General features: G+C 42.8%; 1 protein-coding gene across 2 annotated transcripts in view; it reads left to right on the top strand.

Annotated features, from left to right (window-relative positions):
- The window catches only part of PLAC8 (placenta associated 8), a 230,571-nt gene extending 215,435 nt beyond the window's left edge, over nucleotides 1–15,136 (top strand). For both annotated transcript variants that reach the window (XM_078676192.1, XM_078676191.1), the window contains exons 3-4: nucleotides 7,333–7,457; nucleotides 13,012–15,136. In XM_078676192.1, coding sequence (XP_078532318.1) covers nucleotides 7,333–7,457; nucleotides 13,012–13,116 — 230 coding nt within the window. In that variant the 3' untranslated portion in view covers nucleotides 13,117–15,136. The remainder of the gene's footprint in view (nucleotides 1–7,332; nucleotides 7,458–13,011) is intronic.
- The last annotated feature ends 521 nt before the right edge of the window (nucleotides 15,137–15,657 follow it).

The following is a 15,657-nucleotide window of genomic DNA, read 5'->3' as shown; positions in this document are numbered from 1 at the left end:
GCAGATGGATGGATTTACAAAGAGAATGGAGAAAGGCTGGTGAAAGAATGAATGGAGGCCAATGTATAGGTGAAATGCTAGATATCAGTTGGTGAATGAATGGGTAGATCTGCAGAAAAGAGACAAAATAAGGAAATCACTAGTATTCAAATCCTTCTATGCTATGAGCCTGACATAACCAGAGAGGCTATTATCCGAGCTCTTCTATAATGAGTGCTGCCATTATTTGACGGTGCACTACATGGCACCAAAAGGACAAGTGGATTTTGTACAGGACAAGTAGGTTTATAAAGTTACCAGTCCCATGGACAAGTAGATATTTTATTAAATTCCACACCCCTGAATCTGGGATAGCATCTAAATCCATGGGAGGGTGCATGGGAATGTCCTCCTCAACGCAGAGTTATGCAAGGCAGCGATTTGCGCGGGCTTGCGTTACTCTGAATTTACTAAGCCATGCAAAAAAGCCACTCAAGGTAGCTTTGCGAGGCTTAGTAAATCCCATATAATGGCTTGCACACACACACTTTTTCACCCTAGTTACAACCCTCCTTCATTCACGAACATGCTTGCAACACCACTCGCTCAGTCGGGCCTTTGATTTATCCTGTGGGGCATTATGACTGCTGTGCTGTAATAGACCTTTCTATGTGATAGCTGATGCCTACCACTGAATAAGCAGAAGATTACTCTTCTATGTGAAGAATGAGCCAACAATCAAGTTAGCTATCCTATGAGGGATAGCTCTGCTATCTAAGACCCGTGTCTGTGGCCTGTTTTCTTGGAGAGAGTCTGCTGATCGAGGTATCAGTCTGTCAAATTCGAGACATCACATTTCTCACCTCAATGTTATCATCTACCTGTGTCTGCACGTGGGCCATATTTGTGTATCCACAATATCACATACCTTACAGACATTAAAATAATGAGCACATTCACTGAACATAGCCCAGACTTTTACATTTTTTGTGCAAGTGCGTTTTTCAGTTAGAATCTTTCTTTTATTTTTTTATTTTATTACATGCTTTCAGTAGGATGTTGCAGTGTTAATTGTACACTAGAGGTCACTGCAGTTGTACTTAGGATAGTAGCATTAATTTGCGTGTGCTTCAGTTTGTCAAACTAAGGACATTATTAGGACCTTAGCGGATAGGGTACGATAAAAAATAAAAGTGGTTGATGTTCCATCAACTGAACTAGGGGCCTATTTACAAGCTGGTTTGCATTGCTCTTGCACAGCGACGTAACCCTTTAGTCAGATTTATGAAGTCACTCAAGGCCACTTTGCGTGGCCCTGCGTGGATCCATAAATCTGGCGCAAGACAATGCAACGTAAATCGTTGCGGTGCCTTAGTGTGCCCTAGGATGGCTTTCCATGGATGTTGCATGGGTGTTCCCATGCAACTTCCATGATTTTTGACGCATTCCCAAATTTACCAGAATTGGTAAACCTGGGAAAAAACCAAAAAGATACTACTTCCCAGGAGAGGCGGAACGTGGAGAAATGTCTTAATTTCTTCTCATTACTTCCTCTTTCTATGTGTGCAGCACACAAGAGGAATATGCCTCTCATTGTTTTTGGGAAGGAACGAGTATGGAGGGAATATGGAAAGGAAGGCCTTTATCACAAACTGTTAATCTGCAGCATGATTAAGCAGGATAGGTTGGCCCTAGTCATAAAAACAATTTTGTAGCGATCTTTTCATTTTTGGTAGGCATTGGGAGATAAAGACATTTGCCCAGTATCACAGGATGTTGAGCTGACGCAGAGACTCAACTTTTCACATTTTGACTCCTCATACCAATTTGCCATCCGCATCACTGTTCAAATCATCGAGGTTGGATTTAACAGCCATCTTCTAAGCGGGACATGAGGTTCCTACATGATGTAACGCAAAAGGATGACGTCCACTTTTTAAAATGTAATGCAGCAGTCCTAAAACTGCCCTTGGCCAAGCTGCCTAACATTGCATGTGTTGAGCAGAGGCCCCTCTGAAATGTCATTCATTTATTTTGTAGGTTTTAATTTCATTAGAAATGCTGGGATGTCCTGGCCTCTCAGAGGCTGCAAGAGCCTAGGATACACTCCTCTCCTCTTTAGTCTTTTCTCCAGCAGAAAAAACATTTCCGTTCAGTGATGCATTATTTCGGTGGTCACACAAGCTTTGTTAGTCAGTGAAAACCACTTTATTCTGTTAATAAAAACCATAAAAGTACACAACATACAACATTTATCAAACCAATAATAAGATTTAAAATAGAATTCATCAGTAAGCTTGGGTGACAAAACATTTCAGCACCAAATTTCGAAGATATACGAAGGAAACTTTGATTGGCTTGGCCCCAAGTCGCTGAGAAAAACCATGGACGGCTGCCATGGCATATTTTATTGCTTTGTGTTAGGAACCCACGAACCGCTCTTTTCAAACAATACCCCTAAATAGGTAAAAGAGGTCAACCTAGACGGCTCTAAGCCGTCACAATAAAAAGTTTTAAGCTTTTTTGGTCTCTGGCCCATAATCATCGTGTGCAATTTGGCTACGTTCGCTTGAAAAGTATCACTTCTAGTCAATCTAAGATTTGAATACCAATAAATAATTTTAAATGTGGCACAGTATAAAATGTGAAGTATAAACAACCAAAAAAGTACACAGTTTTTAATAATCAGTAAAAAGTCCTAAGACCGGGATTTACACAATACATACAATACTACACGTTAAAAAAGAAAAATAACAAGATCATTCAATTTTATTTCATAAGGCTTTAAAAGTGGCAAAATCTTTCAATTCTGTCTCGACGCGCGTTTCGGCGTATTAACCCCTTCTTCGGGAATAGCCACAATATATTCTGTAGATAAAAAATACATATAATTTAAATATTAAAATCCCCCCAAAAATTGAATTTTATACATAGATCACACTGTAGGTTTTACATTCAGTTAAAAACACCATTTATCAATTAATCACTTTTTCTAATGAAATACAATCTTAAACTTCTGTATACAATCTTTTTGACGTTTTAAATATGAAACCAGAGACATGATTTTTTAAAGGAAGAAACCTTTATTTTTGAAAGTTGAGAACATTGAGCACTTGTATGAGTACCTGACAAGTAATATTATATTAGTTGGGACATGTGAAGAACCAATGTTGTTTCAGGATGTATACAGAAGTTTCAGATTGTGTTTCATTAGAAAAAGTGATTAATTGATAAATGGTGTTTTTAACTGAATGTAAAACCTACTGTGTGATCTATGGATAAAATTCAAATTTTGTGGGGATTTTAATATTAAATATTTAAATTATATACTTTTTTTATCTACAGAATATATTGTGGCTATTCCTGAAGAAGGCGTTCATATGCCGAAACGCGCGTCGAGACAGAATTGAAAGATTTTGCCACTTTTAAAGCCTTTTGATATAAAATTGAACTTATTTTTCTTTTTTAATGTCTAATATTGTATGTATTGTGTAAATCCCGGTCTTGGGACTTTTTACCCATTATTAAAAACTGTGTACTTTTTTTAATCATTGGTTGTTTATACTTCACATTTTATATTGTGCCACATTTAAAAATTGTTTATTGGTATTCAAATCTTAGATTGCCTGGGAGTGATACTTTTCAAGCGCTTAGTCCCTGTCCTAGGAATCGTATTATTCATGGTTCAGGGGGTCCTTGTTTTTCTCATACAATTTGGCTATGTTGACAGTTAAATTCAAAGATTGCATAAAGGCCCCAAATGAGTCCAGAAGCCTCTGGAGTCAGCTGTACGAGTCAAATACAGTGCATAATCTGTGCATAGGAGGGTAGGGATAGCCCTGTCCCCTACACATGGAATATCTGGCTGGCAGAGCATAGGGAGGTGCCTAGATTGTTTATATAAAGGGTAAAAAGCAGGGGAGCTAAAATGCAGCCCTATTGGATGCCTCTACCAATGCTAAAGTGCTTTGTGCATGCGCCACTTTGGCTAACTCTCACCCTCCCCAAAAGATCCCTGTGTAGGTCGGCCAGGAAATAGACTAAGCAGTGATCCACTCCCATATCAATCAATATGGCCCATAGCTTCGATCTATTTACTAGATTGAATGCTGAGGATAGAACCATAAAGGCCAACTGTAATGTCCCAGCCTTGGCCACTGTGTATTTCCCTGCTAATAAGTGCACATTTAAACACTGATCTAGTGTGCTCTTACCTTTTCTAAAACTATATTCGAGATTTATTAAAACATCACTGTAATTTATCCAATCCAAAAGTTTACTTAAAATCACTCTCCCTAGCCCGTTTACCTCTGAATCAATTAGGGATATAGGCCTACATCAGATTGGGTCACCTCTCTGGCCTTTTTTGAAAACCAAAATAATGGTGGAGTGAGACCAGGACATCGGAAATCCCTGCTGACTAGCCACATAAAAAACTTTAGTTAACATTTTTGCCCAAATAGTTGGATTCTGTTTGCACAAATCTGCTGGGACACCGTCTGGGCCTGGGACCTTATAGCTTTGAAAATATTAATATGTCATAACCGTCCCTAGGGTAATGGACATGGATAGCACATTCCATCGATCTATGGACTGCGCCGAGTGGCAAAATTATCCTATAACTGATCGACTTCTTCAAACGATGCAGTGCAAGTGCTGTGACTGCGACCCCCTCCCTGCTAAGGAGCGTGCTAAATTTACTGAATCAACTTTGTGCTCTCTTCAGTCAGGTGCAGATCGTTTTGGAAACATCAGCAACACTCGGTCCAAAAACAAAGGAAATTGTTTGTGCGGATCGGGATCCCTAATTGGGCAATTTTAACTCCCGCTCTTGTTGTGGCGATATTTCTACCCATTAAGCATCATGTGGAGATAAAGCAGAAATATTGCTGTTTAGAAGACGGGCTTTTTTCAAGACGGTGATCTATTGTTGACTCGCTAGAGGGCACTGTAGGCCTGAATATGAGCACTTTGCTGTACTTCAATTGACATCGAGCTAAAACTTGGACACTTTCAACACACTTGGGACTAGACTAGTCCCAAGTGTGTTGAAAGTCACTAGTTGACGTGAAAACTACTCGATTCTCAATCTGAAGAGGAAGCCCTTTATCAGGATAGGTGCGACCGTGCGATTATTCAGTGGCGTGCTATGCGCAAACGGTCCCTAACATGCACCCCCTCGCCACTGTGCACCAGACGAGCTCTTGGTTCAGTGTGTTATGTGTTGTCGTGCAGTTGTATATTGTTTCATGTGGATTGGCGTTGTGAACTCTGAGCCCACCTATATGTTGCCTGTCAGCTGTGTTGAATGTGTATATATTGTGACTGTGTTTGGTGGGAAATTGTTAATATTTGTTATTTATGGGAGCGGATGTGGTATAACGGCCAGAGCAGCCAACTAGGGAACCAGGTTCGAGTCTCAGCGTCGGCTCAACATCCTGTGATTCTGGACAAATCACTATCTCCCCGAGCCAACCAAAAATGAATGTGTCCTCCTGTATTTTCACTGGTGCTCATGTAAAGTGATCCAATACCTTTGGGTTGACTTCGCGCTATATGAAAAAAAGATATACATATAATGTTTGGTAAGGCTGTAAGCGGTTTTGGATATGTGCTCAGTGTGCTGTTTAGGTTTCCTGATGGATGTTGTTTCCTGATGGAATATGCTGCTGTGTGTACAGTGACATCCAAGTACCAGTCTCATCAGACCTATTGTGTGCAGCCTCGTCTAGTGTGTCCTTTCGTTTGGGATGTTAAATCTATTGTGTACTAGATGCAGGGCCACTGGAATTATGTAATTTGGTGGCTGTAGCATTTTACACAATTTTGGATTTGCAAAATTTGACACCCCATTATCTGCTGCATAATTTGTACATTCTAACAAAATAAATGCTTGTAGCTCAAATGGATCATACTTTCCTAAAAATGCAGCAGCGCATGTAAAAGCAACAAAATAAAAAAATTCTGTCACAAAATGTGCTGCATTATACTGCATAATTTGCATTTTCTTACTACATACTTAAATCACCCCAACCGCATAATTTGTTTCTCCCCAATCGCCTAATTCCAGTGGCCCTGATTATAGATATGTATGTGTAGTTTCTTGTTTGAATTTTTTGACACCCAGATTACAAAATCGCGCCAGGACCGTACAAAGGGTGACGGTGGGCTACACAAATGCAGCAAATTTAACATACATACACTAAGGGTTGAATGGTCAACCTTTTTTAGCGGTCGCAAACGGAACATCAGCTGGTATGCGACCCCTAAAAAGTGTTGTGGTATGTACAAACCCTATTTTGCGATTCGGTAACCTACCAACTCGCAAAATAGGGTTTGCAAGTTGCTATTAGGAAGGGGCGTGTCAAGGGCGTCCCTTCCTAATAGCGAGTTGCACTGGTATGTATGATTGTTTTGCAACCGCAAATGTGGTCGTGTAACAATCGCAGTTACTACCTGCTTCAAATAGGTGGTAAGCCATTCACAAACAGTAAGGGATCCCAGCGGACCCCTTCCCCTTTGTGAATGTATGTGAAAATATTTTTAAAGAGCAGGCAGTGGATCCACAGACCACTCACTACCTGCCCCTTAATTAATGAAACAAAATTGTTTTTTTGTTTTTCTTTCAAAAGCATCCCATTTTGCTGCATTAGAAAAAAAAGCTTCTTTATTTAAAAAGCAAACCTAGACATGGTGGTCTGCTGTCTACAGCAAGCCACCATCCCAGTATTATGCGAGATTCCTAAGGGGTCGCAAATTGCAACCTAACTCATTAATATTATTGAGTCAAGTCTTTAGCGACACCATCAGGAATCGCAAACAGTGTCTGAGACACTGTTGTACATTCCATTTTACCAGTCGCAAAACATAGCAATTTGGAATGGCGGTACATCTGACTCTCAATATGCTGACAATCTGTGATTTATAGGGAGGGGGGACATTTTCAGTTATCAGAATAGTTGCCTTTCCTAAAGTAGTACAGGTATGTGCTCTCTGTGGAGTCTGTTTTCTCCTTTACAGGACGTCTCCTATAAGAGTTTTGAAAGATAATTTCAGAGCAGTTCTCTCTATCCAGCCTTGCATTGCTAGCAATGACCAACACTAGGTGTGCTAGAGCTTTCCTGAGTTTGACATCTCCTTGGATTTTGAGAAATATTGTGATGTCATTCACAGGATGCACCTAAAGTGCTAGACCGCCTCCTGCATTGACAATTAATAGTTGTTATCTTTCCTATGACTTAAAGGGACAGACAGTGTATTTACCAGAGAGAGTCACTTTTTCCTGGTCAGTAATGCATACGTAAAAGTGCAGACCTGCTTCATAACTAATGTCCACATTCCCTCTCTCTGCAGGTCTCTGTGGCGCCTTCTGTTACACATGCTTAGGATGTCAAGTCGCCGGTGATATGGGGGAATGCTGTATGTGCGGCGGAAGTGTCGCCATAAGGACCATGTACAGAACCAGATACAACATCCCTGTAAGCTTTTTACACTTCCAGTTTTTTGCGTTACTTGGATTAACCCAAGAAAGCATATGTTTCATCAGAGAAATTGATTTGTTGTACTAAGTCAGTGGCTTTTAAACAACATAGTTTCAAGTCTGAAAATTCACATTATATTTTAGTAGTTATCAATAGGTCACATAAAACTGCACAATTACGAAACAAATGATTTTGCAAATCTGAAACCTTTCAATATTTATTGAGAACCGTGATATATAAATCTTTGAATATAGTTCAAAAACCTCAAAAAAGTATGTTGATGAGAAATATATACATTGCCACCATTTAGGCCCTCAAAACTAGCTATCTTAAAATCCTGATTTGGCTCTATATGGGAGTATCCAGCCAAATACAAATTAAGCGTGTTATGGAGAAAGTCTTAACCACAACATTCTATAAAATGTATTAGGAAGTTAGGGCTTGGAATCGGGAAATCTGTGGAAATTGGAGGATGATCTCCGATTTCCATGGTTACACCCTCATTCAGAGAAGTAAAACTTGAAATGGTGATCTCAACTAAAATCATATCACGCTTATTGAGGCCCTGGTGTAATCTGTCCTTGTTAGTATTAGCTCATCGCCCCCTTAGTGGGTTAATGAGTTGTTGGCCAGCTCAAAGTCGATATTTTAAACTACTCTTTACTACAAGTCCCTTTTCCCCCTCGGGTGTTATGGGTACAACCATGCATGTTTAGACTAGATTTTGAAAGGCTTCCTACTTTCCGTTGGATGTCCATACTCCTGTACAGCAGCCGAAAGGTGACACGGATGTAGCATTTTCACGCAGTTGCACACATTGCCCCTGCGAAGGCAGCAATCCTAATTATTACAATTTTAAGGCAAACCCATGGTTTTTACCTAAATACTTATAGCCTATTTAATAATCTCACCATTGGGGTGGTGCTCCAATAAAGTACGAGCACCCACAGGTGCCTAATCCTTCCCCCACTTTTTCTCTTTTCAGCTACAATATATATGTAAATAGTTTAATTTTTCACACCATCTCAGATAAAGACTACTGTCTGAGAAATTGTGAAGCAAGCACCGATTTACCTGGGATACAGACAAGACAGACACTGTCACAAATAACTGGGTCTCCCCTTTCCTGTATTAATGCATAGTAAAATAGGGAAGCCGAGGGTAAACCCTCATCATAAACTTCTCACTCCTCTTCGGTGTATACAGATTATACGCAGTAATTTCCCATTCTCCGGTGTCTAGCGCATAACTGCTGAGTACTGGTACGGTGTTACAACATGGCAATGGTAAACACAGGTGAGAAGTTTGCGCCCCATCAGTGCCACGCAAATCGTAATCCGAGCCCTGGTAACATACAACTTGATTCCACTTATATAAGATCCTTGATGACCGCATTCTCAGTCATCCTTATAGGTGTGAATCAGTTTTTGATTCATAAGATCCATGAAGATTGCATTCTCACCCTCTAAACTCTGTCCAGAAGGAACCGTCCCAAGCCATTCAAATGCGTCTTCAGAGGTATGTGGAGAGCCCAAGTTGTCTACACCAGAGTATCAAATGTTTCAGGTATGCCCAGCAGAATCCGCACTGAAAGATGCCCTGCGGCTGCTTGTTCCGAAGATCACCCATAGCGCCACCTGCCGAGTCAGTGGTCCATGCTTCCTGCAGGGTTCCTGGCTGCTGATTGGCTACAAGCTCATCACTCGGCTGCAGCTATGTAGCTTTCATCCCACCCAAGGTCACAGGAGAACTGAGATGTGACCTAAGTTATTCAAAATGGTATAATCCTTTAGGCGTACCTTAAACAAGTTTTGGCAAGGCTTCTATAAAAGAATAACAAATGCCTGATGCAGTGTAAAAACGATTGCTTTCTATATAGAATGCTTCTATAGGATAATTAATTTAATATATGATTTAGAGTACCTTTGGATAGTAAAATAGTTCCTTATGCATAGCAAGCAATCCATAAAAGGCAGAATGATACATCAACAGAAGTGAGAGAGAAAATACGTCTGTAGGCCCAGCCAAAGCTCACTCTGTATTTTATTTTCTGTTTATTTTAAAGAATTATTAACATTAGGTCAGCAAATAGCTGCCTTGTCAGGCCACATCTTAAAATCTAATCTAGGGTTCTCCAACGAGTAGCTCAGTAACTACTGGTAGATCTCCAGCTACTTGTGAGAAGCGGAACCGAGTTAATAAATAACTTTTGTTTAATTGAGTTATGCATGTTTCCAAAATTAAAGTATGTATATTAAAGCAAAATGTGTGTATTTTCAGAACTGATCAGTTAATTTTTGGAGAAAAAATATATTTAAGACCGATAGTTTTTTTTTTTTTTTTTTTTTTTTTTTTTTTTTTGAAAACCTTTATTGAACAGAGAAAGCTCACAAATACGGGCCTACAACCCACCAGGGCTGGCCACCACATAAGAAAAGCATCAGGAGACATACCTCAGGCGTCACAATATACTAAGGCAACAAATCAGGGGAAAGAGCAAGAATCTTAGAGCAATCTCAGGAGCAAACAAATAGAAAGGTAGTTTTCTTTTTAAAGAACGGATTTGGGAGATCAGGAGCTTGGCGGGCCATAACATAGGCCAGAGGGGCGGGGTCGCGGCGGGCAGCAACGCAGCGATCATAAAGACACAGGAGAAATCAACACAACAGAAGTACACCAGTAAGTACCGGGCAAAACAACGAAAAGAAAGAAAAACAGTTGTGCACACGATCCACTGCCCGCCCACCGTAGCCACCGCCCGTCCCACCGATCAGCACAAGAAAGGACCCAAATACCAAAGCGACACGAATTGTACCCCCAAGTAGAAAAAACCCCACAGTAAGGGGGGGGGAGAGGGGAAAAAGGAAAAGGAAGGGACCCCAACCCAACCACCCGCCCCCAGGTGACAAAGCAGGAAAAACAAAACTCCGGTACAAAATCAACCACAAAATAGGAAGACAAACAGCACAAATCATCATCTTTGTAGTACCGGAAAAAGACACCAGAAAGACACCCGGGGGACAGACGGCAGACAGAGCCCCGAAAAAGGGGATACACAAGGGCCATAGAACCAAGTAGGGAGAAGAAAGGGAGGAGAGAAAAACCCCCCCAAAAACAACAACAGACCCCCCCACCCACCCCACAAGCCCACCCTACACCCCTGCAGAGGGCTATGGCCTACCCCCCGGCAGCGTGCCTGTCGCCCTAAATAGAACCCGAAATATAGAAGAAAAGGAACAGGGCAGAAACAAAGACAAAAGGGAAGGGGCAGGGGAAGGGAAGGAACAACGCACACACGGGGGAGGGCGAAAAATCAGTATCATCTGCGTCCATCCCGCCACCTGCTACAAGGGAAGGGTATAGCCCATGGGAAGGTAACGATATGAGAAAAAGTTTCAGGAGTCCCAGAAAATTACAGAAACATCACAACAGCACTTGTCAATCACATAGCAAAGAAACCAGACTACCGCATATAAAAGTTGTTTCAGCCCTGTCCACTTTTGTCCAAGGTTGTAACCAACCGAACCAACAAAGAGCAAACGATGAGGGACACTGGGCTCAGGAGAAAATTTCGCGGCAGTCCAAAGAAGAAACTAGAAAGAAAAAATTGAAGATCCAGGAAAGTCACAGTACAACAATCGTATTGCAGACAGAGTTCCAAGGACAGTTCGAACGAGGCAGGCCCAGCCGGGCCGGAACATATTTCTCGGTCGGGGAGTCGGCGCGAAGAGAGACTGGAAGGATCGTCAACGCCAGGCCAGGATACAAGCGGATCGCCGCCCAATGGCCGAGGCAACCAGACAGGACAACGGGGGGCGCCGGAGACTCTCCGAGCCAAGGATGCGGTCCCCGCCGGGGGCACAGAGTCGAGGAGCACATCAGTCGCGATCATCGACGAGGAGGCCAAATCTGATGACGGGGGCCCGCATTGTTCAAGACGAGGGTCAGCCTCCACAGTGGAGACAGACGCAGCCACGGCAGTCCGCCAGGAGTGCAGCGCATCCAGGACAACTCGAAGCGCAGGAAGCTCTTTACAAGATCCGACGTCCGGGCCATGCGGCGGGCCCCCAGTGCTCGCCCGGGCCCGGCAAAGACTCCCAGGGCCGGCCGCCATCTTAAGAGCCCAGCACGTCTCCGGTCGCCGGGAACCCCGGCCGGGGTAACACCAGAGCAAAAGGAGGTCAGCCAGTCTGCGGCAGGGCGCCCCAAGGCGGAAAGGAGAGCCACCAGAAGAAGGATGTCCGTCGGTCCCCCCGTATCGCCGGCCCCGCTCTCCGAGCCCGGGCGGAAAAATTCAAAATGGCCGGGCCGGGGAACAGAAGGGGGACCCCACCAGACAATTGAGTAGGCTCTCCCGCGAGGAGCAGCGTTCATACCTCTGGGCCCAGGCCAGTCGGGTCCGTCAAGGGGCAGAGCCGGCCAATTCACACATCAGCCTCCGCGTCCAGCTCCACAGCGCCAACAAGGGCCGACCAACTCGTTCCGTCACGGCCCAGCGTAGCAAGGAGGCCCGGCCAGACCGCCCCGGAGGCTCCGAGCGGGACCACTGCACAGGATCGACAGCACTCAGGATCACCGGAGCAACAGGTAAGTGTCCGCCAAATGACTGGAGTACCGAAACACAGCAAGGAAGACTTCCCGGGGCGGGAGGAATACAGGATAAATGAAGACAAACAGGCGGCCGGACGGAGCCGAGCTAAAACGCGGCCATCTCGGTCGCGAGCTAGGCTCCTCCCCTAAGACCGATAGTTAATTGATTATTCATGCTGCGTTTGGGGAGATTTATTACTGATGTTTTTTTCCTAAATGCCAGGGGACATCCCATATGATTGCTATGACACGTTACGAGAGTCAAAACTAAAATTAATAAAGTGTTTTTTGTTTTACGTTATTATTGGTGACCTGGCTTCATGCACTGATTGTAAGCCATTATACGACTGCCACCAATGGAATCTTGTCTGAAATGGCTACTATTGGAACGCTGACAGTTTGTTAGTAGATTGGGATGATTTTCATTGAACATAAATAGCTGTTATTATAGTGAAAGACGGAGATCTGTGTACTAGGTCATATTACACGTGGTTGCATCGTTCCCTGTTGGTAAAATAACCCCACACTTTGATTGTTCAGAGACCCAGATTGCTGATCATTAGCTCTTAGAAAAACATATCCGCAGGTATTAAAACAAAATGGAGGCTATTTACTTAGGTTTTGCATGTGGCACAAAGTGCACAGCGCAAAGCTTTGCTTCGATTTGCTTACCATTGCAAATGGCTGCAGATCCTGCAAAAAAATGCGCAGCAGCTCACAAGAACCTGTGCAACCTTGTGTAAATAAACCGTTTGTTACCTATGTTGGTGCTACTTATATTGTGTGTGTTAGTGAGGACAGTTAAGACGAAAAAAATGGCAGACTCTAATTGCAAAGTAAATCTCTCTGCTGGAAGAACAGCCATGTCTTGTACTCAATTTGGCTAGGTATAAACTAAAAAGAAGCCTAAAAATGTTAGTCATCATTTCTCCTCACTTGTCGTTTTTTTTTGTTTCCGCAGGGATCCATCTGCAATGACTTTTTGTTAACATTGTTTTGCCCTCACTGTACACTTTGCCAACTCAAAAGAGACATCAATGCGAGAAAACAACAGGGTACTTTTTAATGGAATGCAGCTGCAGTGTGAACACCCCTGTCAAAATGCAGAAGTTCAGTGTCCCAGAATTTCAACCATCCAGTTAAATTGTGTGCTGAAAAGGAGATCGAGAAAATGACAAATGTAGTAGTCAAAGAGAGATTTCAGCCCACAATTTCGAAAGTTTTGCACGGGCATTTGTGCAATGCAAAAATAGTGTCTATTTAATTACTTTAGTAAAGGACCTAGTGCACAGTGCTAAACTGTGTTGCATCACACGAGCGTCAGTGCAAACTTTAGTACATGTGGGCCTTAGTTTGAATGCAGATGAAAACATTTCCAAAATACTTCCCCTTGAATGAACCTGATCACTAAGCCCTACTGGAGTTTCATAAAACCTATTAATTGACAGTGCTTGACCTTAAATCACAGCCTTGTATATCAAATGGGGTTACCCGTAGGGGGTTGGAAATGTGGTAAGCAAGCAAACATGATTTTAAAACTATAGACTGATAATGTCCTACTCTTCTACTTCCTAGATTTATTCCTGCAACCCTTGGCTTGAAACAAGAATATTTGTAAAATATTATATTTGTACAGTCAATAAAAGACAATGATGTTGTGGGTGTGTCTATTATTTTTCACAAAGCTGTGGCACTGTTTGTAAAAGATCAGCTTTTGCAGCCATGGGAAAAAAGCCAAATTGAGTTGCCGCCGTCTTTAAAAACCTGTAAACCTATAATGTGCTCTCGTTTGTAAGTGTGATGTCTGTCTGCTTTAAAGGCTGTGTTCCATTGCTGTATCACAAGTTGGCTGGGAGTTGACTCTAAAGTCTAATATCAATTAAGCTTGGAATTTGGTGACGCATTTTCTCTACGATGTGTATGTGGTGAACTCTTGGCTCTCTGTACTCCCAGAAGTACAGGTACTTTGCAGTCCCGCGAGGTGACGGCAGGTGGGAGAAATGGCTGAAATAAAATGAGTTCTTACACGTGTAAAATGGATTTGGTCCCATGCTGTGGCTATGAATACTTAGGACCATATTTATCATGGGGTTGCATCGCTTTTGTACCACACAACGTGTTTCAGAAGCGACACAACCCCTAAGATTCAATTTATCAAGCCACACAAGGCCCCTGAGCAGGATAAATCCAGAGTAAAGCGGCTCAAATCACTCCATTATGTTACTCTGCCCAGAGGTCTTCCGTTGGTGGTGTGTGGGTGTTCCCATGCAACAACTATGGATTTTGACGCATTCCCAGATTTATCATCACTGGTAGACCTGGGAAAACTCCATAATGCTACGCCTCCCAGACAAGGTATAATAAGGAAAAATATCTTGATTTCTCCTCGTTTTTCCTCTTTCTATGTGTGCTGCATTCCTACACAAAATTAATCCTGCTTACAACAGAGGCATCCTTGCACCATGGTGCAGGAGTGCTTGCGGTGGCGCACAGCAGCCAATTGTGTGCCGGCGCAGGGATAAAAGGACAGGAATGTGCCATAATTCAGCGCATTCCTGCCCTTTCCCTGGAACACAGTGACTTGCTGCGCTGCCTTACATTTTGATAAATATGGCCCTTAATATTCAGTCAAAGCTAGATACTAGTGTGTTCCTTTAATTTGGGAATTTTCTTTGTTTTTCACCCTGGAAGCTTCATTCTTGGCTTTTTCCCCCAGAGACTTTTTAAGTCTTGGGCAAAGTAGCCAACTGCCCAATGCCCTCCTCTTCAAAAGGGCTTTGTTAGATTCCAGCAATAAATACAGAAAATATTAAAATACAGAAAATCCTGTGTGTACACAAATTGCTGACATTGCTTGAAACCGTGCAGGGAGGGAGGGTTCCGGGAGGGTTGGGGGAGCTGGGGGGTGGGCTGGAGGGAGGGTTGGAGGGAGGGGAGTTAACGGCATTCATTTTATGGTTTTCAATGTAAAAGACATGATGGATCGCAAAGCACTATGTTTGTTTCTATGATTGGCAGTTGTCTCTGGGGTACAGAGCTCTGTGATTTCTATGTGATCTATCAATAAAATCTGTTTAAAAAAAAAATGCAGAAAATCCGGTTTATTCCAAGGAGCACAGTACAACTGTTCCAGCTCCGGTCCATATCAAGAATACCTCAAGCTAGGGGACTTATGGCAGAAAGGAGAAGTGGTTCCATTCGCATACCTGCAGACTACCTATGGCCTTGCTGAAACTGAAAGGTTTTGCTATATGCAGATTAGACATGCACTGCAATCAGTCTTACCGCCAGGCGCGACCCCGGAGGAAACCTCGCCATTAGAGGATAGACTCCTGACAGACCATCTGCAAAAAAAGTGATCTCACTGACGTATAAAAAAAATAATTAACAATAGACCGGACACCACATGGACTGTCAAGGCTGCATGGGAGAGTGAGAGATGGGAGACATTGATGAGGCAGACTGGAGGGAGGTGCTAGCTTCCCCTAAAGAGGCGGCAATTCCGTCAAGGCTACGACTTATCCAACTTAACATTCTCCACCGCACATACTACACGAGGGTGCTCCTCCATAAAATTGGGTGGACAGACAAGCCGAACTGCTTGAGA

This window comes from Lissotriton helveticus, chromosome 2_1 (genome assembly GCF_964261635.1).
Source record: "Lissotriton helveticus chromosome 2_1, aLisHel1.1, whole genome shotgun sequence".
Lineage (NCBI taxonomy): Eukaryota > Metazoa > Chordata > Amphibia > Caudata > Salamandridae > Lissotriton > Lissotriton helveticus.
Note: the sequence above shows the minus strand (reverse complement) of the source record. Positions and strands in the feature narration are given on the sequence as shown.